Here is a 24,763-nt window from a genome sequence, read left to right as displayed (position 1 = left end):
GGCAGTAGGTTTTAGGTTACAACCAACGGCTTCAATTCTTCCATAGAAATCTGAATTTAGCCATTCTTTTTTGAGCAGGATGTGTTTTTAAAATATTTTTTACAGTTAAAATATATATCAATCATCTTCATAATAAATAATTCTCATAATTTGACACCTTTAGCTATTCACATCTACCCTTCGAAACCTATAAACCTCAATATGTAATGCACCTATAACATAATATTTTTTGGAACTCTTTTACATTTGCAAAGTCATCATATTTCATCATATTCCAAAGTAATTTTGTAATAATTTATTTAAAAAAAAAAACAGTTTTATGAATCATATTTCAGCCAATTCAACAATTCATCTTTGATTATAACTTGTTTGTCTAATTGTATTCCAGAACAATCTATTCTTTGGATCATATATAACACTGATACCAAAATTAGTACATACATATATTGTTCATGGTCATTTTTATCAAACCAGAAGACCACATTTTTACACTTGATACTGCAGCTGTAAAGTTTTATGTGAAAGCATTTTACATACTATAGGGAATATCAATCGATCTTAGCTCATATTTATTCACATATCTACCTTTAGTTGTTGGTAGACTAACATTATTTCATTTGTATTGTCTATTACTAAAAGAACTTTTATTCATAAATTTTTAGTATGTACATACTATTAGGTATGATTAATTTTTAAGTAATAAGTAAATACATTTTATTCTCAATTATTCACATACTTAGCACACTCATTCTTTGGTTACATTAATCAAATATAACAAAATAAATATAATATTATATATTGGATGTAAAAAAACACAGGTGATTTTCAAATCAATTATTCTAGCACAACTAAAAGAAAAAATAAATAAAAAAGATGTAAACTATTGCAAAAAAAATTAAAATAAATATTATTGCGTCTTTTTTTTAATAACAATGAAAATCACATGCACATCATAGAGGATAAACTTCAGTAAAAAACAAGGTTTTAAGTAGCAAAATTGAATATTATTATGAATTTTCAGTAGTAAGGTGTGTGGATCTAAAACCAGGCGTCATCTTTCATTGTAAGTCAGCAAACAATTTTCTTCTTTAATTTTTCTACCTACTATAAAGCCAATACCAATTTATAACCAGAAAGAAGTTTATATGTAATGCACATTACAATTGTGAAGAGAATTATAAAATTTCTAATACATCCTGGATCAATCTAACAACTTATAATTGAGCTGCCACATTCAACTATGGCCAAGTAATGTGTAATTTCCTTAACTGGCTAATTTTACTTTACAGTTTTCAAGCTCTAAAAATTAAGACTACATTTACTATTATAGTACGACATTTTCATAATAAGAAATGCATTACTTTTCTTGTTTGGTTAGTTCTATATTCTGTTTGGAAATAATTAAATTATGTCTTACAAGCCAATCAATATGTAACACATCTCTGACACCATAGTCAGTTATCTAGATGTTCATGTTTGTTTTCTAGTATGATTTTAATAGGCAAATATAGTTTTTATTATGTAACATTAAGTTGTTGTGACTGCTGGTTATGATATAGGTTAAGTAACAGCTAAATTACAAAGACAAAATTATTGACTAATTTGATTTATAGAAATCAGCTCCTGTTTTAAAAAGTATGGTAGTCAAATAAGGTATTACTGAGAGTAAGCATGACCAAATGTAAATTATAAGTAATACAACACCGGTGGTCACTTAACAGGAGTTTGTTTTAGTATTTATATATATAAAATATCATCTTTAAAATACTTCTAAAATGCATTCTCTTCTTTAATTGACAGCACAAAAAAAAAATGCACAGAAACAACTATATGAATAGTTCAAGTGCTTTTTTATGTTTGTATTTCCTTGCCTACAAATTATGGTAAGTTATATCTCATTTAATTATGGTAAGTTTTTAACTTTCTGATTCTGATACAACAATCAATTTACAACCACCAAATGAATTGCATTATTTGAAGAAAAAAAGATTTCCTATTATCCCAACAAAATCAGAGGGCCAATAAATAAGCTTTTTCAAAAATTCTACATAACTACTGGTATAATAAAAAATTAAAACATTCCAGACACAAATATAATACCATACTGACTATATTATACATTTTGCACCTGAAAAAGTGAATAGTATGCTGCTGAGGGTTATATGGACCAAGTTCAAGACGTGCTTGTATACCACCTAGCATAATATAATGGTTGACTTCACACGGATAGCGACCCTCTAAAATATTATACCGTGCTTCATGGTACAATAACTCTAACACTTTTGGATCCCTGACAACAAAAAAGCACATAAAAATCATTTTAAAAATAGCAAGGGAAACCAATGCACAAAAATAATAATTTCAGAAAATAATAATAAATTGAGAGTGAAAATAAATCTTTAAATAAATCTTTACTTTTTTTCAATTAATTATTGATAAACTGTCAATTTAAAATAAATTTAAATGAAAAAAGTGTGCAACATGAAAGATGTGATTTTGAGTAATGCACTATTTTGAATTATACTATTCACAAGTCATTAATACAAAAACATTTTAATGCATTTTCTCTCTCTTTGTCTCTTTCTCTCAATGAAATTATCTTGTACTAGTGTGATGTTAAGTAACAGTTAGATAACTGTACTAAAATAACAGATTTAAATGCACTGGCTAAGTTATTAAAAAATTGTTACATTTACTTTGTTACTTTTAAGTAAAAATAATGTTTTATTACATAAAAATATAGATTATTAGCATCAACATAAAAAGTAAGAAAAACTAAACTTAAATAACATAATTATAACTCATCTACTCATATTTTTCATTATTAACTAAAAGTTTATTGAAAATAACAAAAACCTCCAGTTCAACTGGAATAGAATGCTGGCATAAAGTGTAGGGTGGAAAATGTTAAAAAGATTATTCATCAAAAATACAAGATCAAAGCTACTTACTTAACTCTCTGATCTCTAATGCGAGGAAGAAAAACATTACGTTGAAATGATAAAACAGGTTCATCTCTGCGCTGCCTAGACTCAGTGGCATGAGCATAACGGGCAAGTAAAGCAGGCCATTTAGCTCTCACTGCAAGTGGACGGTGATGAGATTTTAGCTGCAGCTCTGTAATCAAACATTATGCAAGGAAATATTTCAAACTTGGTTTTTTATGTAGAAATTCTCATTTAATAAACTATAACTAATATCACTATTTTGATATGTTTTGTAAATGTGCCATAAACAAACTTGTAAACATAAAAATACAATTAGCATCTTACAATCATAGATTAAGGAGAGAAGAGATGTCCCATATACATGGACGCTGGTGTGATTTGAAATACAGTAGCACTTTTAGTGAGAGTATTAAGAACTACAATACCAAAAGCTAAGTATTGTTGCTAGCAGTCTGTATATTATCTGCTAGCAAAATTCAGGAGCAACTACTCACCAGCAATGAATAACTTTGCTGGATGCTAGATATGTGCACATACATAAGCATATTTTTTGTAACCGTCAGCTGAAGTTGTCCAAATTGTATGATGTATACAACCAATCAAGCTTTCACATAAGTTCATTCTGGTGGCATTGTAAAAATTATGTTGGCCACTCTTCCACAAATATTTTTTCTGAAAATTTTTTATTAAAAAGATTTATTTACTGAAATTTGTTAAAAAATGTCTAAACCTATAACTCTTAAATTAATTTCAGACTAACTGTACAAAAAGTTGCATAATTTTTAATGAGGATTATTTTACATTAAACATTATATTACAGGTATTCATGATGTTTTAGTTGTGAAATTATTTTTAGTTTTAACTTTTAATTTTTTTACCCCAAACAAATTACTGTTAGAAGGATAACATTTGTCATCCATTTTACCTTTGTATGATTTGATGATCATTTGCTATTTTTGTTCACTATTTAATTATATATATATATATATATATATATATATATATATATTGGTGTCATGGTATTTTAGACTATCAGGTGAGGATGGGTATTGTTTCTAATTTTTATTAACTTATATTCTGCAGCCACACTTCAAGAGGTGCTGGAAGAAATGAAAGGATGTATAAAAATTAATGAGAACTTCATTAACAACTTATAATATGTCAATGATGTGGTGCTCCTTGCAAATAAAAATGACAATCTCAAGCTGTTGTTGATTAATGTCAATGGCATTTATAAAATGTATAGGCTTAAATGTAACAAAAACTAAAGTGATGGTTATTAATAAAAAAAAAAAAAAAAATTAAAAAAAACAATCAATTTAAAATTATTAGGAGGACCAAAACATTGAGAGAGTTACATATTATAAACTATAAGTATTTAAGTTGTTGGTTTAAGGAGCATTGCGTATTTGATAATGAAATAAGACTGCACGTACAATGGAGTGGAGTTAAAAAAGGAGTTAGTCAGAACTGCATTCTTTAAAATGAGACCTTTATTATACAGCTGAGAACTTTGAATAAGTTTGAATAAGGTTTAACTTTGCTTAACTTTGAATAAGAAAGAAAATTCAATATTATGGTTTTCACTCTTATTAAATGAAGTTGAATGATCAACATTAAAAGCAAAAAGCATATTAAGATTGAATAGCTTTTAAGCTTTGAATCTATACACATATTCTTGGAATCTTTTGATTACACAGAGTAATGAATATAGAGAGGTTCTTCAAAGAATTAATATGACATTTAATAATGAAAAATAGAAAGATAACATATTTTGTATGATCTTATTTTGAATTCAGTGAAATCATATGTGTATTTATGATTCTTATCAAAATTAAATTACTGCAATTTATTTGGCTTTTGTCCAATTACCCTATATTTTTACAATCAATTAAATAAAGTTAGCTACTTATCGCATGTCATGAAACTTATAAATTTATAATTTTTTTTTTACTTCCTTGTACAAAGTAAAGGAAGTATTGTGATCGTGAAAAATGTCAGTTTTCATATTTCAATGAAAATGTCCATTTTGACCATCCCTGAATCCATTTTGACTAGTTTTAGTATGACATCTGTACGTATGTATCTTGCATAACTCAAAAACGATTAGCTGTAGGATGTTAAAATTTTCGATTTAGGACTGTTAAAACATCTAGTTGTGCACTTCCTCTTTTGATTGCAATCAACTGGACCAAAACTGTCCAAAAAAGCCCAAAATCCAAAACATCTGGATTTTGGACCTTTTCTTAACTGCAATACTAATCCCTCATTTCAACTTTATAGCTTTTCAACAATATATCATAAGTTATACTCAAATAAAATTCTAATTAATCAAAGATGTGAATCTTGCAAGGGAAAGGTATATTGATTTGAATCCAACTTCATCTCCTTTTTTCTTTTTTTAACCTTTTTTTTTGTTTAATTTAAATATATTGATTTATTAATAATTATTAACATATGATTTTAAAAAAATTTTTACAATAAATAATAATTCAATAAAACAATTTAAAAAAATATGAAAAAATATCAGAAGTTATTAATGAAATAAAATTTTATGTACTTTACATTTTAAAAAAGTATATGTAATTTAATAAACATACAAGAAAGTCATGTGGTGTCTACATCAGATTATTTTATATGAAATCCTTTTTTTTGTACCTCTAGTAGATTGATATCATTTTAAATCTCTATAAATTTATTTACTATTAAAATTTTATAAAGGAAGAATCTTTTACTGAATATTAAGAGGATTTTTTTGTGTGGATCATTTATGAATGGACAAATATTTTTTTTTTTTTTCATTTACATAAATATGTTTGAGTGTGTATGGGAACATACATCTTGTTAATTAAAAAAATAATACTAATATAAGTATAATTATCCATCATAATTATTTTTACTTCTACTTGATTCTAATAGTTGTATATCCCTTAAAAACTTTAATAACAATTACTATAATTATTTTTAATTTTGTTGGTGAAAGAATACATTTTAAGATGTTGTAAAGCTTGCTGAATAAACAACAAAGGGAAAATAAATTACTTTTTGAGAAAATATCTTTTATAAAAAGGTACACTGAATAAAATATAAAATTATTGTTGCATGTAACTGGTTTTTTTATAATTTTGTAGAAAAAGAATCTACCATAAGTAATGGAAAGTATTTGTAGTAGTAATAGAATAAAGAGTGAAAAATGTTTGCATATATTTAATTAATAATGAAATATATCTTAGAAAGGAACCTTTTAAAATGAATATATATGTAGATTTACAATTATAAAACATATATTTATTTGTTCAGTGCATTTCTATAATTAATTATTTGTTTGCTGAAGAAAATATCAGCTTTTATGAAAATTTTAATTGTAAATAAAATTAACCTTAATTTTCTTCCAGTTAGAATAATTTTTAATATTGAAAATTTTTAGGAATTATTACCTTTTTTATTTATGTGTATATATAGTTATACATGTTATGAAAGTATAAGATGTTATGGGTTATTTTCTGTTCTCAAATAAAGCACTACATTATAATTTTTTATTTCATACTTTTCTACTGTGTAAAAATTATATTACAGATAACAGGAGTTAAGTTTCTGAAACAGTTATATTTTTATTACAGTTTTATTTTTTTTTTCATGAAGTATTGTATAACTGAAAAACAAACTTTAGGTTAGATAACTTAAAATGGATCATTAAATTTAAAAAGTTTTTATCATATGATTTTCATTTATGAAAATAATTATCATTAATTTTGAAATTATAAGTTAAAATTTAGCCATATCACCCATGTTTATCAAACACTTTGAAAGTAATACAGAAGAATCTGGTTATATCAAATATTTCTTATAGTACTAATAAAATGTATTTTTACTTTTAATTTTGAATATTCATTTTATAAAGTAATAAACTAATTTGATTTTTATAACAGTCATCAAAAATTGTATTATTTGAAACTATTTTCTTGTGATTGTAGAAGTTGAAAGTGCTCCATTCTGAAATTCAATTTTTTTAATTACCAAAAATATGTTTCTTTTAATACCGATAAAAAATTAAAGTAATAGAATAATGTAATATTACAAACTAAATATCTTTAATAATCTATAGCGGGAAGAAGTTATGATATTTTATTTAGGATAAAATTATTGCTCCATCAATACTTGTTTTGAGTGAAAGAATGACAAAACAAATAACTGTTTAATTAAATTAAATTAAGACTATTAAATACCTGTAAAACAGAACTAACAATAAAATTCACAAGGATAGTCACAAAATGACATAAAAGACAGAATATAATTACAAATAAATTATGCACAATCATTTGGGCAACACTGGTTCTAATCTTGCTTTTTCTGTTTAGCATCTGGAACCACTGTAAGGTATTATATCGGAGGATGATATGTATGAATGTAAATGAAGTGTAGTCTTGTACAGCCTCAGTTCGACCATTCCTGATGTGTGGTTAATTGATACCTAACCACCAAAGAACATCAGTATCCACGATCTAGAATTCAAATTCATACAAAAGTCCTTACTAGGATTTGAACACTAGAACTCTTGACTTCGAAATCAGTTGATTTCAAAATCAGCTGACGCCAGGAGCAACACTCCTGGCATTAACTAGCAACATTCCTTCATCTCCATTTACGTGGTATGAAATTCTTGTATAATATTCTTGGTAACAACATTCATTAGTATTTCACGTAAAGTTTTCAGTTTTAAAAGTTTCATTAAAAGTTATAAACAGTTTTATTAGGTTCTATAAATGTGACAAATAATGACCTAATTTTAATATTGTTGTAAATTAGAGATAAAAATAATAACTCGAGTTGAAAAGATCATACCCTTTCATATATGCATATGTAACAAATAGACAAATACCAACACTGGTTTGCAATGCCACTCTCAATCTTAATCAGCTGTAGTGCTATAATTCAAGAGTGTATAATAACAAAAATAGTTAGCTACTTGTACAAAGTAGCATTACAATGTAGAGTAGTATTAATAATGTTAATATCAGTTATCTTGTTCTAAAAAGCAAAAAGTTGATATAATTCCTTTTCTAGGGTGAAACATCTATTGCCTTCTTATTCTTAAGCTATGCTGACTCAGTGCAGAAGAAACCTGGTCATTCTAAATATAGCAAAAATTCATCATTATCCAAATTTCTTAATAATAAAATTACTCTGGAAAACCCATAACAGGATAAACCAAGAAAAGTGATTGCAAAAAATTATTTTCCTTTTATTCTTTTTAATGCAGAAAATCGATCCCGTGTTTACAGTTTATCGTTTCACAAATGTTAAACAAAAATTTCTAAAAAAAAAAATAATTACTTCATAACTCACAAGTTTTATATTACTTCAATATATAGTATTAACAACTCCTAGGAGTAGTTGTTGAAAGCAGATTTCATTTGGCAGCTAATTAATTTAATTAAGGTTTCAAGACTATTTCAATGGTTAATGAAAAACAATGCTTTAATGATTTCAAACACAGCAATATTTTTTTTAAAAAAATGTTTAAACTAAAAGGAATGGAAATTCACAATCTCTAATTTCCAAGGAAAGATAAGGAGAGAAAATAATGATATGCATAAATGGAGGGAATTAAAAGGTCAAACTTTATTCTACAAGTGTTTAATATATCTTTATTAAACAGCCAACAAACAAGAAATGGACTAATCAAGTTGTTTGTTAAATCTCTAACCAAGTAAAACCCACGAAGCAATGGCTTTACTATCAAAGTCCTGGCATTCTAAATACTGATGGTGATGATCTAGCAGGATAAGATCAACACAACCCAGATCTAGAGCACCAATAATAGGGAAAAGGTTCAAGGAAATAGGGTGTTCAGAAAGAATCATTTGCACAGTGGATTAAATAAGTACTTTACTATCTTGTTCAGATTTAATAGGGTAAAGGACAAGAATGATGTAATCCAAGATGCAAAGGTATACACAGCACACTTGACCACAATAAACACATTTTTTCACCTATTTTAAGTCTTATATAGTGGAATTCATACTTTACAATTCTCACAGTACCCGACTCTCCTGAGAGGAATTTATCCTCTCTGTAAAACGTTTGAGGAACAAAAGTTACTTCAATGTACTAACAGAAAAATTGAACATGACTAAATATATCATGTTATAAATGTATGAATACCACAAATACAAGAATACTTTATGCATAACAAGATGCTTTATAAACGTATAAATGACTGAAGAAATGAGCACATTAAATATATTTCATATGTTTCAATCACTACCACTAGATTTAAGTAAATGTGACTGAAACTTTGGTCATTCACATTTTATCTTGCATCACTTCTTTCAATTGTCAGGATGCTTGTTTATTACATCACTGTTATAGTTATCATTTTTTAAAATACTTTTTAAACAATGTCGTAAAACCAGCAACTCAGTAAAGGATACGTTTTACAGTATTATCCATGACTCCATAACTTCATAAAAAATTAATTCATCATTAATTATAACTTTATAGCAAATTTTCCCATGGAAAGTTAAAAATTAGTGTTGAATTAAATCATTACAAAAAATAAAACCTCATATTAATTCTGTTCAACAATGTCAAAAAAGTCAAATAATTACCTAGAAGACCAGAACACATCCATAAAGTAAACATACTAGCTGCAGATCTGGGTAAGCTCAGCTGTTCATCATTTACAATAGCCTGAACCATTTCAGGAACTGTAGTAATTGCACCATCCTCCAATTCCATATGAAATGCAACATCAGTCATGAGGTAAACACATACCTTCAAAGCTGTAATTTCACATTTATAAATCAATCAGTTTTATGTTAAGATATAATAGTATAACTAAGAGGAGAACAAAAATTTTATCAGTGTAATCATAAAAGATGTTGTTACTGTTATTACTTTTGGTTATTAATACTATTACACTATATTTTTTATATCAGTCCTGACTCTAAAAATGATGTACAATATGCCTGTAACAAGACAACTGAAGTTGGCAGGTTATTAAACTAACAAAAACGGTGCACAGCTATAGTTTCACTATTAAAAATTTACACCTATGAATTAAAATACATGTAACATCTTCATTCATTTTTTATAGGCATAAAGAGAAAAAATCAAAGTTTTGAATTGGTCAAGCAGATGTTCAAAAATTTAAAACTTTAGTAATTCAAAATCAATTGACGGTCAACATAAAATAATATAATTTTAAAACTGTACCATATCAAATACTGCAGTGATTTTTTTTACGGAATAAAATTAGCTTAATATGATTTTAAGAAATTTACTATAATTCAAGTGTAGTAAATATCATTTATAGTACCATCAGATATAGTGGCCAAAACGTTCTCTCTTGGTTGGTTTGCTATGGTACGTATATTGTTTATAATCACATCAGTTGAAGAGACATATTGGTTATTATGACTTATTTTTTCTACTGCAATGCAACATTTTATCGCTTATAATGGCAGACGGAAGTGACTTGTCAGTAACATAATATATCTACATTCTAGCTAAAGGAATATTTTGACAGTTAAAATGAGCCACCTTTACCTTTGTACCTGCATGTGCACTATAGTTTGTGTTTTTCTTATCTTCTTCCTGTACCAGATTATTCTAAACTGAAGCAGCCACTTTCAGTTGTGACTAGCGTGCCATATTGCGTGAGAACAGCATTTTATTTTATGTATCCTGTCTAATTCATTTAATAGTGATTTAATTATGACTTTGCAAAAAACATTCAAGATAGAGGAAAAGGCGCACATTATCTGACGGTTAGAAAATAGTGAAACTAATAAGGACATTGCCCAAGAATTACGCATAGGTCATTCGACAACATCAGTGATACAGAAGAACCATGAAAAAATTAGGAAAAATTTTGAAACAAATTCTATGAAAACAAAAAAATTACAGCCTAGTCAACATAATGATGTAGACTAAGCACTGTTAAAATGGATTAAATACCTGGGGGCTAGTAATATCCCTATTAGCGGTCCTATATTGCAAACTATGGCGAGTGATTATTCTGAAAAATTCAGTAAACCATGTGAAATAACTTCAGCAAGATACAATGGTTCCATCACCATCATGATACTGTGTTGAGAAGATTAAGTGGTAAGGCCACAGCGGCACACTGGTGTGTCAGAAAAATGGCTAGAAACCATTTGGCCAAAATTAAAAGAGGGCTACATGGATGAAAAAATCTATAATGCTGATGAATACGGTCTGTAACGGTTATACCGGTTTAAAGACTAACAATACTAATTGCTACAAACATGACTGGAACTGCCAAAAAAAACTTCTGGTTATAGGGAAAAGTGCTAAACCACGATGTTTTAAAAATTTGAAATCGCTTCCTGTTATGTACTAAAGTAACAAAAAAGTTTGGATGACAAGTGATATCTTTGTCTTGGTTACGAAAATGGGACTGTGAATTAAAGATTAAAAATGACAAAATACTGCTGCTCATTGACAACTGTCCAGCTCATCTACACAATAAGCTGGACATAAACACTAAGTTTATATAAAAAAATCTTTTGTGTACAAACTTAGTGTTCTTACCATTAAAAACAACAGCAGTCTTACAGCCTTTAAATCAAAGTGTGATCAAGTCAGTAAAAGTCTACTACAAAAAACACCTAATTTTACAAATGATACAGAATTTAGATCAATAAAAGGTAACAAATAACTATTCTGGATGCTATAATTATGTTAAAAGATCATGGAATGTGATTTCTCCACTGACAGTAAAAAGTTGCTTTCACCATGCAGGATTTTTACCACAAGCTGGTGAAGTTACTGATGTCGCATCCAACAAAGAATCTATAGCGGAATAGGGTAATAGTCTGCAAAACTAATCGTTGTCAAATGCACTGTTTGAAGATTATCAAGAGGTTGACTAACATTTACATTTAACTAACATTTACTGAAACTGTAACACTTGATGATGTAGTGGATTCAGAACTAGCAGAAATAGACATGCACATAGGTAATGACAAGGAAGGTAACAACAGCAACAACGATGAAGACATCAATCCACCAAATCTTCCAGACGTTTTAGTGGCAATGAAAACCGTTTGCCGGTTTCTTAGTTTTATAGAAATTGCTACAAAGAAATAAAGTATTTGTTTTGATTTAGAAAAGAATCTTCAAAAACTGTATTACAACATGAAATGTTCAAAACAAAGCAAAACAGACTTTTACCAGAAAAAGTAATTTTTACAACTTTTCTCTATCTTCTTTTACTCTATCATATTTATATTTATTATTGCAAATCTTTGCTATTTATATTACTTTATTACGGAAATAAATTATTATTATTTTTAATGATTATTATTTTACTGTATTACAAGGGTTATTTTTTTTCAAGGTCCAATCGGTCGCGAAATAAAAACCTGCGCAAAAATCAGATGAATCTTTGTGTATATGTGTTGCGCAGCATCTCTAGAATGGCCTTCAATCACGCCACATCACTTCGTTTAGTTCTGAACACGCAGCTAGAACGTAAACATGTCTACAACAATAGCATCTCCCGCCAAGTGTGAAGTGCGTGCAGTAATTCGATTTCTTCAAGCTGAGGGGTGTAATGCAGCTGAATTTCATCAACAAATAAGTAATGTGTACGGTGAAACGTCAATGGAGTGACAGCAAAGTGCGATAATGGTGGAGGAACTTTAAAGCACGACGTACAGATGTTCATGATGCAGGCAGTCATGGAAGGAAGCGAGTGTCAACCGATGATCTCATTGAGCGAGTGGATGAAGCAATTCGAGAAAATCGTCGGTTCCCAATTTATGTATTGTGCGATTCGTTTCCTGAAATTTCAAGGTCAGCTCTCTACACCATTGTGAGAGACTTCAGTACCGCAAACTGTGTGTGAGATGGGTTCCCAAGATGCTGTCCGACCATCACAAAGCAATGAGAATGGACGCCTCCCTAACGTTTGTCCAGCACTACCACAATGAAGGAGAAGATTTTTTGAACAAAATTGTCACAGGGGATGAGACATGGGTCCATTTCGAAACTGAAGAAACAAAAGAACAATCCAAACAGTGGATGCATTCTCATTCTCCCAGTAAACCAAAGAACTTCAAGCGAACATCCTCCTACAGAAAGTGTATGGCTACTGTGTTCTGGGACCGGAATGGAGTTCTCTGGGTGGAATACATGGAACATGGCACGACCATCACTGCAGCCTCATACTGCGTGACTCTTCAACGTCTACAAAGGGCAATTCAGAATAAGCGGACAGGAATGTTATCATCAGGCATTGTCTTTCTCCATGACAATGCTTGGCCGCACACTGCAGATGTAACAAAGAAGCTCCTGCAGCGTTTTCGTTGGGAAGTGTTTGATCACCCACCATACGGCCCGGACTTGGCTCCATCCAATTTTCACCTCTTTGCTCACATGAAACGCTGGCTAGGAGGACAACATTTTGGCACAGACATCGTGCTGCAAACCAGCGTAGAAACATGGCTGAAAACACAGGTGGCTCCGTTGTATGATGAGGGTATTGGAAAGTTGGTACCACGCTACGAAAAATGTCTAAATCAGAGTGGTGACTATGTAAGTACTTGTTACAAATAAAAAAATTTTTATTTTCACTTTGGTTTTAATTTTGTGACCAATCGGACCTTGAAAAAAAATAACCCTTGTAGAATATCTGTGTAGATGGCATATTAAAGCATTACCACTAAACTACCTAAACATCAGTTATTGTGACTCAGTTATAATGACCTAAAATCACTGGTTCCTAAATAAATGATATAAATGATATTTACTGTATATCAATACAGTAATGGTTACCAAGCACAGCATTTTTCAGGATTTTTATGTAGAGCATTACAATATGAACCATATATGTGCTAGTGAATGGTAGCAGCCAATCGACATTTAATTCATATTTATATAAAAATCAACTTCCTCATTCCATTCATATTTTTATTTAATATTTTATATAAGTAAAATATATACGTGATTGCAAATTAAATACTCTTTCAATGGTTTGCAAAAAAATCTGCTTTTTAAATGTGAAAATTATTACTTACAAAGTTTTACAAGAAATCTCTTAAGTTTGTACGCAAGCACCGTAAGTCACACAACAGATATCAATATGGTAGTCCAATTCATTACAAAAAAATAAAAGCATATCCTGCCCACAGCGTTATTTTAAATTATATGTATAACAGGAAAGGAAAGGACAAAATCTTTGCCTTTTAAAACAGCAAATTGATAGTAGTCACAAGGAATCAGAACTGTATTTTTAGTGGGCAATGTATCAATACCATGTTTTTATCAGTTGTATGGCCAATTCCATGTGTTGGCATCCAGATAACCCCAGATTCCTCCAGTTACTTTGTGTTTAACAAAAAGAATGGTCCATACAGCTGTACATGGATAAAGCAAAAAACAAGTTCACTTTAGGTGAATTACATGTATTTGCATAGTTTCTCTAAGGTTTTTTGTTCCTCATGCTTATATGTTGTGGTCTATTGACCATTCCACTAATGTGAAACATACACTCATCACAAAAATTAAGTCATGAAAGAAACTAGTTATTTGTCAACAGTGCTGCACATCGACACAGAAATCTTTATGTAAGACTTTATCATCCTCATTTAAACTTTATACTAACTATAATTTATTAGACTACATTTTGTTCTGAAATACTGTTGCATGATAGTAATAGATTTTTTTGGCTGATTAAAGCACAAAAAAAACTTTTTTCACTGGAGTATTGGGATCTTGCCAAAAATATGTTACTCATTCAAGTATGTTACGTCACAAAGATATACATGAGAATAAAGTAATCTATGGGTATAGTAAAAGTTGCCATCAAATGACATATTTCTCAAAGAAAACCAAGTGAAAAGGCAAAAAAAAAAGATTGAATAGCGTCTACAGTACGTCAACAGGAGTTCACTACTTCATGGCAAGAACAAATGGTTGCTAACTGATTAATGAGCAATGAAGAAATTAATGAAATTAAATAAAAATATAAACTACATTTGAATTTTATTATTTTTATAATGTTAAGAAATCAATAGTTAAAATTTATTTATTCAGTGATAGTAATTTTTTTTATGGCCTTTACCTCCACAGTTTCATTTGCTTCATTTGGAGGTTTCATCAACCACATTTGAGGTACTGAAATCCTGACTGCATGTGAATTGCAAAAAATTGAAAAACAATAATTATGATTTACAAATATTCTCTGCTTCAGTGTAAATTTTGACTTTCAACTTTTTTTTTCAGTTCTTTCCAGAACATCTTTGGTGTTAATTGCAAATTCTCTGTCAGCATTAGTAAGTTGGCTGAATCAAATGAATAAATTTGAAATATCTTTAAAAATTTTATTGTAGTATTCTGGTGATTTTATGTTCCAAAGACACAAATTTTTTATACATCTACAAACTCACTCATTAAATTGTTTGACAATTTACCTAATGAATTAAAAAATAAATTATAATAAAAAAAAACCAGATACACAAACAAATGATAAACCCAACAGAAAAGCATTCATGTGAGCTTGTTCAAGCATATGACAAGAATTGTTAACTGATTAACATATTATACTCCACTCCACGCTTCATTATTGCTGAAAGTAGTGCACACACACACACACTTAAATGGCAGTCTAAGGCAGACTCAAAACTACCTCTGAATGCATGTCTGTGACTACTTTCAGACTGGTTTTCCAACTTAGTTCACAAATTATATATACAGAGTCATTCACGGGAACCGGATGTTTTTGAAGTGGGTTGTACTCGGGCATTCATGGTGGGAGGGGCACGTGGCTGGTGTCTGACGTTTCCTTTGTTCATAGCATTTACATTTTAGTCGTTGAGATGGAGCCGTGGACGCTAGAGCAACGCCTGTACGTGTATGACAGTTTTGTGCGAAATGACGAATCCATAACTGCTGTTCAGCGAGATTTCCGCCGTCAGTTTAATATCCATCGTAATGCAAGTGTCCCTTCTCGTAACACAATATTGCGATGGGTAAACAACCTTCGAACAAGTGGTTCAATATTGAAGAAAAAACCACCGAGTCCCCGACGAACTGCTAGCACTCTGGAGAACATCAAACGAGTAAGGGAAGCCATTGTCAGAAGTCCACGCCGCTCTATTCAGAGGCATTCAGCAGCGCTTCAAATGAGCACAAGTACGGTAAGACGAATTCTGCATTCAGACCTGCATTTCCAAACTTACAAGATAGCCGTTGTGCAGCAGTTAAACAAGCATAATTTCACGCAGCGATTACAATTTTGTTGACAAATGCTTACCATTTTTGAAGAAAATTAAAATTTGTTACTGTTAATGAGTGACGAAGCCCATTTTCATCTGAATGGCTTTGTCAACAGAATTGCCAGTATTGGGCAGAAAGAAACCCACATCAGCTTCACGAGAGACCACTTCATAGCCCAAAGGTGACTGTCTGGTGTGCAATAGGTAAGGTCGGTGTTATTGGACCATATTTTTTTAAAGAAAATGACGCTGCCGTAACTGTAACAGCTGATCATTACATTGCGATGTTGAATACGTTTTTCATCCCTGAGTTACGAAACCGGGGAATCGATTTTCAAAATGTGTTATTCCAGCAGGATGGAGCTACATCGCACACAGCGAGGGCAACGATGGCTGTTCTCGGTAACTTGTTTCCGGGACGGATCGTTTCCAGATTCGGCGACATTGCTTGGCTCCCTCGGTCTCCCGACTTGAGTAGTTGTGATTTTTTTCTGTGGGGGTTTCTGAAATCGCATGTGTACGGCAATAAACCGCGTACATTGGAGGATCTAAAGATCGCAATTTGTCATCACGTCACCCAGATTGATGTAGACATGCTGCGAAGAATTGAAGCCAGTTACCGTGAAAGGCTACAACAATGTATTGCCCAAAATGGACATCACTTGCCGGACATAATTTTTCGTTCATGAGTAAGTAACAAATGCTTTGACATAACAAGTGTTTCATTACCAATAAAACTTTTTTAAAGTAAATATTCAATTTTTTATGATTATTTTAAAAACATCCGGTTCCCGTGAATGACCCTGTATATCTTACTTGAAAAGTAAGAATCGTATTATGAATAGAAACAAATATTCCAAATATCATGATAACCATGTATGAGAATTACAATCTTCTTTAAAAACAAAAATATTTAATGCTTATAAAATCTTTTAAATCAACAAAAAATAAAGTGAGAGACAGTGAACATGAATTTTGGAAATAAATATGTACAGGTTTTTCCAAAAACTACTTTAGGATTTGGTTTTTATATAAGAATCAAACCATACAAAATATTTCAAGTTTCTCTATTTAATATTAAAGTACTATTGACTAAAATTAGACACGAAAGATAGTATCGTTTAAATGCCTACCATGGCTACATTGGCAGGCATTGATGCGAACACTGAAATTTCATAGGATATTTTTGAGCACGGGAGCTTCAATTTCCCTTATGATAGCTTGGATTTTAGGGCTGAAATATTTTCTGGATTATTAGCATAAAATTTACTTTTCAAACCTCAAAAATAAAACCCTAAAGGGGTCAGGTCACAAGATCTTGGCAGCCAATACAAATCACCATCCCATGAGATAACAGTCCAGGGAGTCTCGTGTGCAATAATGCAATGTTTTCTCATGTTATGTAGCATGTACCATAATCTTGTTGAAAATAAAGATCATCAGTTTCATTTAACTGAAACCATACAAAGTATATGGCATCTCATATTAACACTGTGCATTCACTGTAACAACAATGCCTTTGTCTACAATAAAAATGGGCCATGATTCCTCCAGACTACAAACCGTACATTTTTGCGCAAAAGATGATCCTTCGTGAATAATTCAGGTGTTTTCTTCTCCTTAAGTGTGACAGTTTTGTTTATTAATAACTGTACCAAGTAATGAGAAATGAGCCATATTACTAAAGATGATTTTATGTGCAAAAAACACGTAATTTGTTGCATTTTTCTGTAACATCCAAATAACAAAATTTCAGTGTTGCTGATAATTCACCTCTTGAGTCAGTTGAACTTTGTATGCATTTAAATACAAGTCCTTATGTAAAATTTTCCATAAACTGGTACAAGAAATGAATTCTTGATATTGCCGAGAAATTGATTTTGATGGCTCATCCGTGACACTATTGTACAAGAGCAATGTTTTTAGCAGAATGTACAGTTTTTGGCCTACCTGAGTGTGGTTTGTTTCAAACAGAACCAGTTTTAAAATATTTATATTAAATCTCAAACAGCTTGTTGAGAAGGACAATTGAAAACTCTGAAAAATTTGCAAATTTTACGATGCATTTCTTTTCTAAAAAAGAAAAAATGGTCAGATGGACTGATCATTTTCATAATAAGGTTCTACGATTTCAATATGATGTTCTTACAAAAGCCAGGCAATGGTTAGATTTGTACACTACTCAACTTGTGTATATAAAGGTTTACCAGAAACAAAGAAAACAATTTGTAGTTATAGTCATTAAAATGTGTTACAAAAATGGTACACCAATATATAATACAAAAGGTAAAGTCGATAGATGGGTGGAATATATTGAAGAGTTATACGGAGGAAATGAATTAGAAAATGGTGTTATAGAGGAAGAAGAGGAAGTTGAGGAGGATGAAATGGGAGAAACAATACTGAGATCTGAATTTAAGAGAGCATTAAAAGATTTAAATGGCAGAAAGGCTCCTGGAATAGATGGAATACCTGTAGAATTACTGCGCAGTGCAGGTGAGGAAGCGATTGATAGATTATACAAACTGGTGTGTAATATTTATGAAAAAGGGGAATTTCCGTCAGACTTCAAAAAAAGTGTTATAGTCATGATACCAAAGAAAGCAGGGGCAGATAAATGTGAAGAATACAGAACAATTAGTTTAACTAGTCATGCATCAAAAATATTAACTAGAATTCTATACAGAAGAATTGAGAGGAGAGTGGAAGAAGTGTTAGGAGAAGACCAATTTGGTTTCAGGAAAAGTATAGGGACAAGGGAAGCAATTTTAGGCCTCAGATTAATAGTAGAAGGAATATTAAAGAAAAACAAACCAACATACTTGGCGTTTATAGACCTAGAAAAGGCATTCGATAACGTAGACTGGAATAAAATGTTCACCATTTTAAAAAAGTTAGGGTTCAAATACAGAGATAAAAGAACAATTGCTAACATGTACAGAAACCAAACAGCAACAGTAGAAATTGAAGAACATAAGAAAGAAGCCGTAATAAGAAAGGGAGTCTGACAAGGATGTTCCCTATCTCCGTTACTTTTTAATCTTTACATGGATCTAACAGTTAATGATGTTAAAGAACAATTTAGATTCGGAGTAACAGTACAAGGTGAAAAGATAAAGATGCTACGATTTGCTGATGATATAGTAATCCTAGCCGAGAATAAAAAGGATTTAGAAGAAACAATGAACGGCATAGATGAAGTCCTACGCAAGAACTATCGCATGAAAATAAACAAGAACAAAACAAAAGTAATGAAATGTAGTAGAAATAACAAAGATGGACCACTGAATATGAAAATAGGAGGAGAAAAGATTATGGAGGTAGAAGAATTTTGTTATTTGGGAAGTAGAATTACTAAAGATGGACGAAGTAGGAGCGATATAAAATGCCGAATAGCACAAGCGAAACGAGCCTTCAGTAAGAAATATAATTTGTTTACATCAAAAATTAATTTAAACGTCAGGAAAAGATTTTTGAAAGTGTATGTTTGGAGTGTCGCTTTATATGGAAGTGAAACTTGGACAATCGGAGTATCTGAGAAGAAAAGATAGAAGCTTTTGAAATGTGGTGCTATAGGAGAATGTTAAAAATCAGATGGGTGGATAAAGTGAAAAATGAAGAAGTATTGCGACAAATAGATGAAGAAAGAAGCATTTGGAAAAATATAGTTAAAAGAAGAGACAGACTTATAGGCCACATACTAAGGCATCCTGGAATAGTCGCTTTAATATTGGAAGGACAGGTAGAAGGAAAAAATTGTGTAGGCAGGCCACGTTTGGAATATGTAAAACAAATTGTTAGGGATGTAGGATGTAGAGGGTATACTGAAATGAAACGACTAGCACTAAATAGGGAATCTTGGAGAGCTGCATCAAACCAGTCAAATGACTGAAGACAAAAAAAAAAAGACAAAAAGTCATTAAAAATCCTAAAGCCATATTTGGAAACTCTTTAGTAGATTGCTAATAAGTCAACAAAACCTTTTTTTATAATTAAATGATTTAGAAGAATATGTTCTTCATCACTGTGATATTTTAAAGATCAAATTCAATTTAAACAGCTCAATTCTGAGAATTGTTTTGTTGTGATAATCTGTGAGCTAATTAAATCCATAAAACAAGTGAAACAAGGAAAACTTGCAGAGGGGTTCCAATGATATACTGCATCACATCATTGAGGAATATTCAAATGCTTCAGAGTTCAGTGTTATTTTTATGTAATCTTATCAATACCTCCTAGAGTCTAATGAGATGCAAGGTGGCTACAGTTAACCCACAAACAAATCAATTAATTGTAATTGCAACAAACTAATGACCTATTTCAGTGATTTTATATCATTTTTAATATTACTGTACAAAATTGAATTTTTTATTTACTGTGGTCAATAATTAATAATAGCAAACATGATTTTAACCTAATTTGCTTTAGTTTCACTGTAAACTGTATGAGGAACTGAATTACGGCAGCCATGCTGTTATGGTTTGTAATGATTGTTCTAGGAATTTGTTATGGTAAATCATGGACTCTTTTGAAAGTTAAGAAGACTTAGTTTGGTGATGATTTGGTTGACTTCCTTCTAGTTATTTGGAAGATTGCACCCAATATGAAGTTTTCTAAACATAACATCATGTGGGACTAGTTTGGCTTTTCCACAGAGTTGTAAAGCTGACTTAAAATTATTTAATTTATTTATTAATTATCTAGCTCACTATATTAAGTATTCTAATCGTCTTATGTTTGAAAACAATATTAAGATTTTCGGGCAAATTTGGAACAATCAAGAGAAAGGATTATCATAGGATGATACCAAAAACATGTCTGCTTGGTGTGGCAATAAATTGAAACTAAATTTTAAAAAATGCAGAATGATGATATATATATTAGAAGAATTTACCTGATGAAGTGCAAAGAGTTAAATGAGATAATGAATCTGACTGATAATAGAAGGGTACCAGGTCAGTTATTTTTGATGTGGCCCTAAACTAAATGTCAAGTTTGTTGAAAATAGGACCAATCAGTAAACTGGTTTTATCTATAAAACATGCTTCATGTTCAAAATAGGTGTATATTGTTGTATTTGTTTAAATTCTAGTTTGCAGTGTTTTAGAATATGGAAAGTAACTATGAAATCCACAATTGAGTAATTTTAATATTGAAGGAATCCAGAATAATTTTATGAGATTCTTTTACTTTCAGAAATACAATAAAGAATATCCTTTTTATCAACTGAAACGACTGTTTAGTTTAGAGCAAGTTACTTCAGAATTTTAACTTAATATGTTTTCTTAATGGAATAATACACAATTACACTAATTCACCTTATTTTCTAACCAAAATCAACTTTTACATTTCATCTATCAGTGTCAATCATTTTTTAATTTGTTATCTCAAAATGATAAACAAAAAACCATTGTATCTTCCTAAAAATAAAATGATGAGGTTATTCAATAAGCATGCTGATAAAACATAATCTATTCTACCTATAAGTCTGTTTGTATGTCTGGGTATGTTTGAATTACTGATGCAATGTTTATTATAAAATGTTGATTTTATATAAAATCTACTGTTTCTCCACTACTTGTTCAGAAAGCAATATCAATGAACTGATTGTGAATCACTGTTAATGATTGTGGATATTTACTTTTTTCAATAATCTAAACACAAATATTTTTATCTTCTTAAATTAAAAGAAAGATGGGGCTAATAAGGTCCGCAATTCATTATATTATTGTATTTAATTTTTTAATTCAATTGGAAAAACATAACAATACTGTCATTCATTATCTTTTAATATTAGCAAGCAAATTGTTATTTGGGACTAATTTTCATTATTTTCTTCATCAGAATAACAGCTTTACAGTGATATAGAGAATTTGCAGTTATTATGCAGAAAATAAGTGCAGGCAATAGAATAAATATACGATGGAGATAAATGTTATAAAAAAAAAAGACCAGGAATACTTCAGATGAAAGAAACACATTTCCTAATGGTAAAAAAGTTTCATTTAAAATTAGAAAAATAAATATATATTACAAGAAATACAGAGAACATGATTTCTAGATGTAAACTCTAAGAATATCATTTAACAAGTGGCAAAACAGTTAAACCATATGTTTTATTTCAAATGCCATGCTACTAAGGAAAGTGAAATGAAATGATTTTAGAAAAATGGAGAAAGAAAATGCATTCCTGATATACAAGTTATGGATACTGTAATAAATTCATGAGTCATTCACTGATACTGAAGGGTTATATGGAGTTGAGAAAAGACAAAAGGAAGATGGCACAGAACTTTTTCACACTTCTTAAGTTGATTGACTGATATTAAATACATGCAAATTCCATAAACACTACATGTGTTTATCCTTTATATTATGAAACACTTGCACGTAAGTAATTTATAAGAAAAAATGTACTACTCTGTGAGCAGAGATTTTCAGAATTGTGCCACTATTTTGTCAGAGTTATATCTTAGTGACGTCAAACTATTCAAGCAGAAAGAACATATTTAACCAAACCATAAGGCAGACAATTCTGCCTTATTGTTTCCTCATGTCAATTTGACAATTCTGATCTGGTTTTCATCAACATGCAAAGGGGAGAAAAGTTAGAATTCACAGTAGCAGGGTTGACGTAAAGGACAGCAAACAATTACAAATGGTAACACAACATTGGTGTTTATGACTAATGTAAAGTAAACACAAGAAGTAGCTAATAAGAAAAAAGTATAATCGAATCTTAACTTTAGGAGGTTAAATATTAACATATGACAATATGTTTCTTTTCATACAGTTTAATTTTATGAAACGTGAACAAATAAATAAGTGAATACACTGCAATAAAGTTACAGTAAATGGTATACATATTAAGGAAAAGAGTCAAACAAATTTTATGAATAATGCTCAAGGATAAGATGTAAAAATTATGTGTCAAATAAATTTCATGTTTTACATTAATTAATTCATTTAATGTTTATAACCTGTTTTAAATAACTACATACTCACCTTATAAAAGTGAATTCACTTTACCACTAGCTCAAGAAGGAGCTTGTTCTAATAAGCTATGTTAAGATATAAGAAAAAAAAATATCACAAAATATGAACTTTTAAATAATACATCTTTGAATAAATGTAAACAAACAGAATTAAAAAATGTATAAAAAGAGGACCTTGAGATGGTTGCTCTGACTGAGAATCATCAGTTCTCTCCCACTGTGAGTTTGTTGATTCTGACATTGTCTTATAACCTTCTGATGATCCACCTTCTTCACCTCCACTGTGTAAATCTCCACCATTTCTAGTAGAAGAGTAATCACTATCAAAAACAAGTAAAATGAAAGTCAACAGCAACTCATATCCTTTATGAATAGAATAGCATTATTTTATAAATATACTTCTTAATAGTACAATTAAGTATTTGAAGATATTAATATATAACTATCAGAACTCATGATCATTTTACATCATGAAGTAATAAGAAGAGATAATTTTGGCCACCACGGATTTATCCACGATGTTTGGCGATGAAAATTATAAACCAAACAAAATTGTAAGAGGGATAATATTAATATTGATGAATTAGTGATTTGTATCAGACATGACAAGGTTGACAAATGTTATAAAAAAGAACTTTTAAGGTTAACTCAATCTTTCACATTACAGCTTCTTATAGCACTATGCAGAAAGAGTGGTTTATTTTATACGTTTTAGGAACAATGTGTTTGCTTTTGAGATTATATTCTGTGCTGAATGATTTCTTTGGGATGTTCTGCTGAAGGCCACATTATATTCAGATATTTTTTAATTTGTGAGCTATGTTCTCTATATGTTTGTTTTTGTACGTATGTTAATGAAATGTACTTTTTATTTTTATTTTTTATGAATAACTGCTGTTTTTGATCAAAAATGAGCTGTTTTATTATTCAGTTAGCATTTCAAAGGCAATAATGTAACACAGGAAACAATGTGAATTAGATCACAGAAATGAATAGCAATTTTTAATAAAGCAAGTAATCAAGCAATTCAACTCGGTGATCTTTCATTAGACTGTAATTATTAAACAATTCCTTAACCTTTTCCCATCACAATGATCCGCGGTTGATTAGCGCTCCGCGGAAATATGTTGGTATCTGATTGCCTCCCTTCATAGTCTTATGCTACCCTCTTGTGAAAAAAATTTCAAAAAATTACAGTATATTAAAGAGATTTAACAGATTCTGACAAAAAAAACCGTTATGATTGGATATTTGTTATCCCTGTAACAACAACAAAATTGAAACAGTACAAAAATTACGATAATTTAATTGCAGAATTTTTTTTGCGCATTTCTACCGCGTTTTTTATTGGCCAAATTTTTTTTTGCTTTGGGTTTCTGAAACATAGTTTGCCGATTTTAAAAATAATACTTTCAAACAAATCGGTTGAAAATTGGGCTAAATATGATGAAAAACCCGTGTCATAAATCACAGATTAGTATAAGTGAAAGTAGATTCAGAAAACTACATTTTATAAAAATCCCCACCACTCAAAAGGCTATTCAGATTGACACAAATCATTTTTACTGTATAC

General features: G+C 30.2%; 1 protein-coding gene across 10 annotated transcripts in view; it reads right to left on the bottom strand.

Annotated features, from left to right (window-relative positions):
• Window positions 1–24,763, bottom strand: part of Bili (FERM domain-containing protein 8 Bili) — a 104,706-nt gene that overhangs the window by 58,508 nt on the left and 21,435 nt on the right. For all 10 annotated transcript variants that reach the window (XR_012754805.1, XR_012754812.1, XR_012754799.1 and 7 more), the window contains 4 exons: window positions 23,365–23,510; window positions 9,560–9,733; window positions 2,952–3,117; window positions 2,129–2,290 (listed from right to left, as the gene is read on the bottom strand). Coding sequence is in view for 3 of the 10 variants with exons in the window: in XM_075354602.1 (XP_075210717.1) it covers window positions 2,129–2,290; window positions 2,952–3,117; window positions 9,560–9,733; window positions 23,365–23,510 (648 nt within the window). In the remaining 7 variants the exon portion in view is untranslated. The remainder of the gene's footprint in view (window positions 1–2,128; window positions 2,291–2,951; window positions 3,118–9,559; window positions 9,734–23,364; window positions 23,511–24,763) is intronic.

The sequence above is a fragment of the Lycorma delicatula genome, chromosome 1 (genome assembly GCF_047948215.1).
Source record: "Lycorma delicatula isolate Av1 chromosome 1, ASM4794821v1, whole genome shotgun sequence".
Lineage (NCBI taxonomy): Eukaryota > Metazoa > Arthropoda > Insecta > Hemiptera > Fulgoridae > Lycorma > Lycorma delicatula.
The sequence above is the reverse complement of the archived record's forward strand: the minus strand, read 5'-3'. Positions and strand labels throughout refer to the sequence as shown.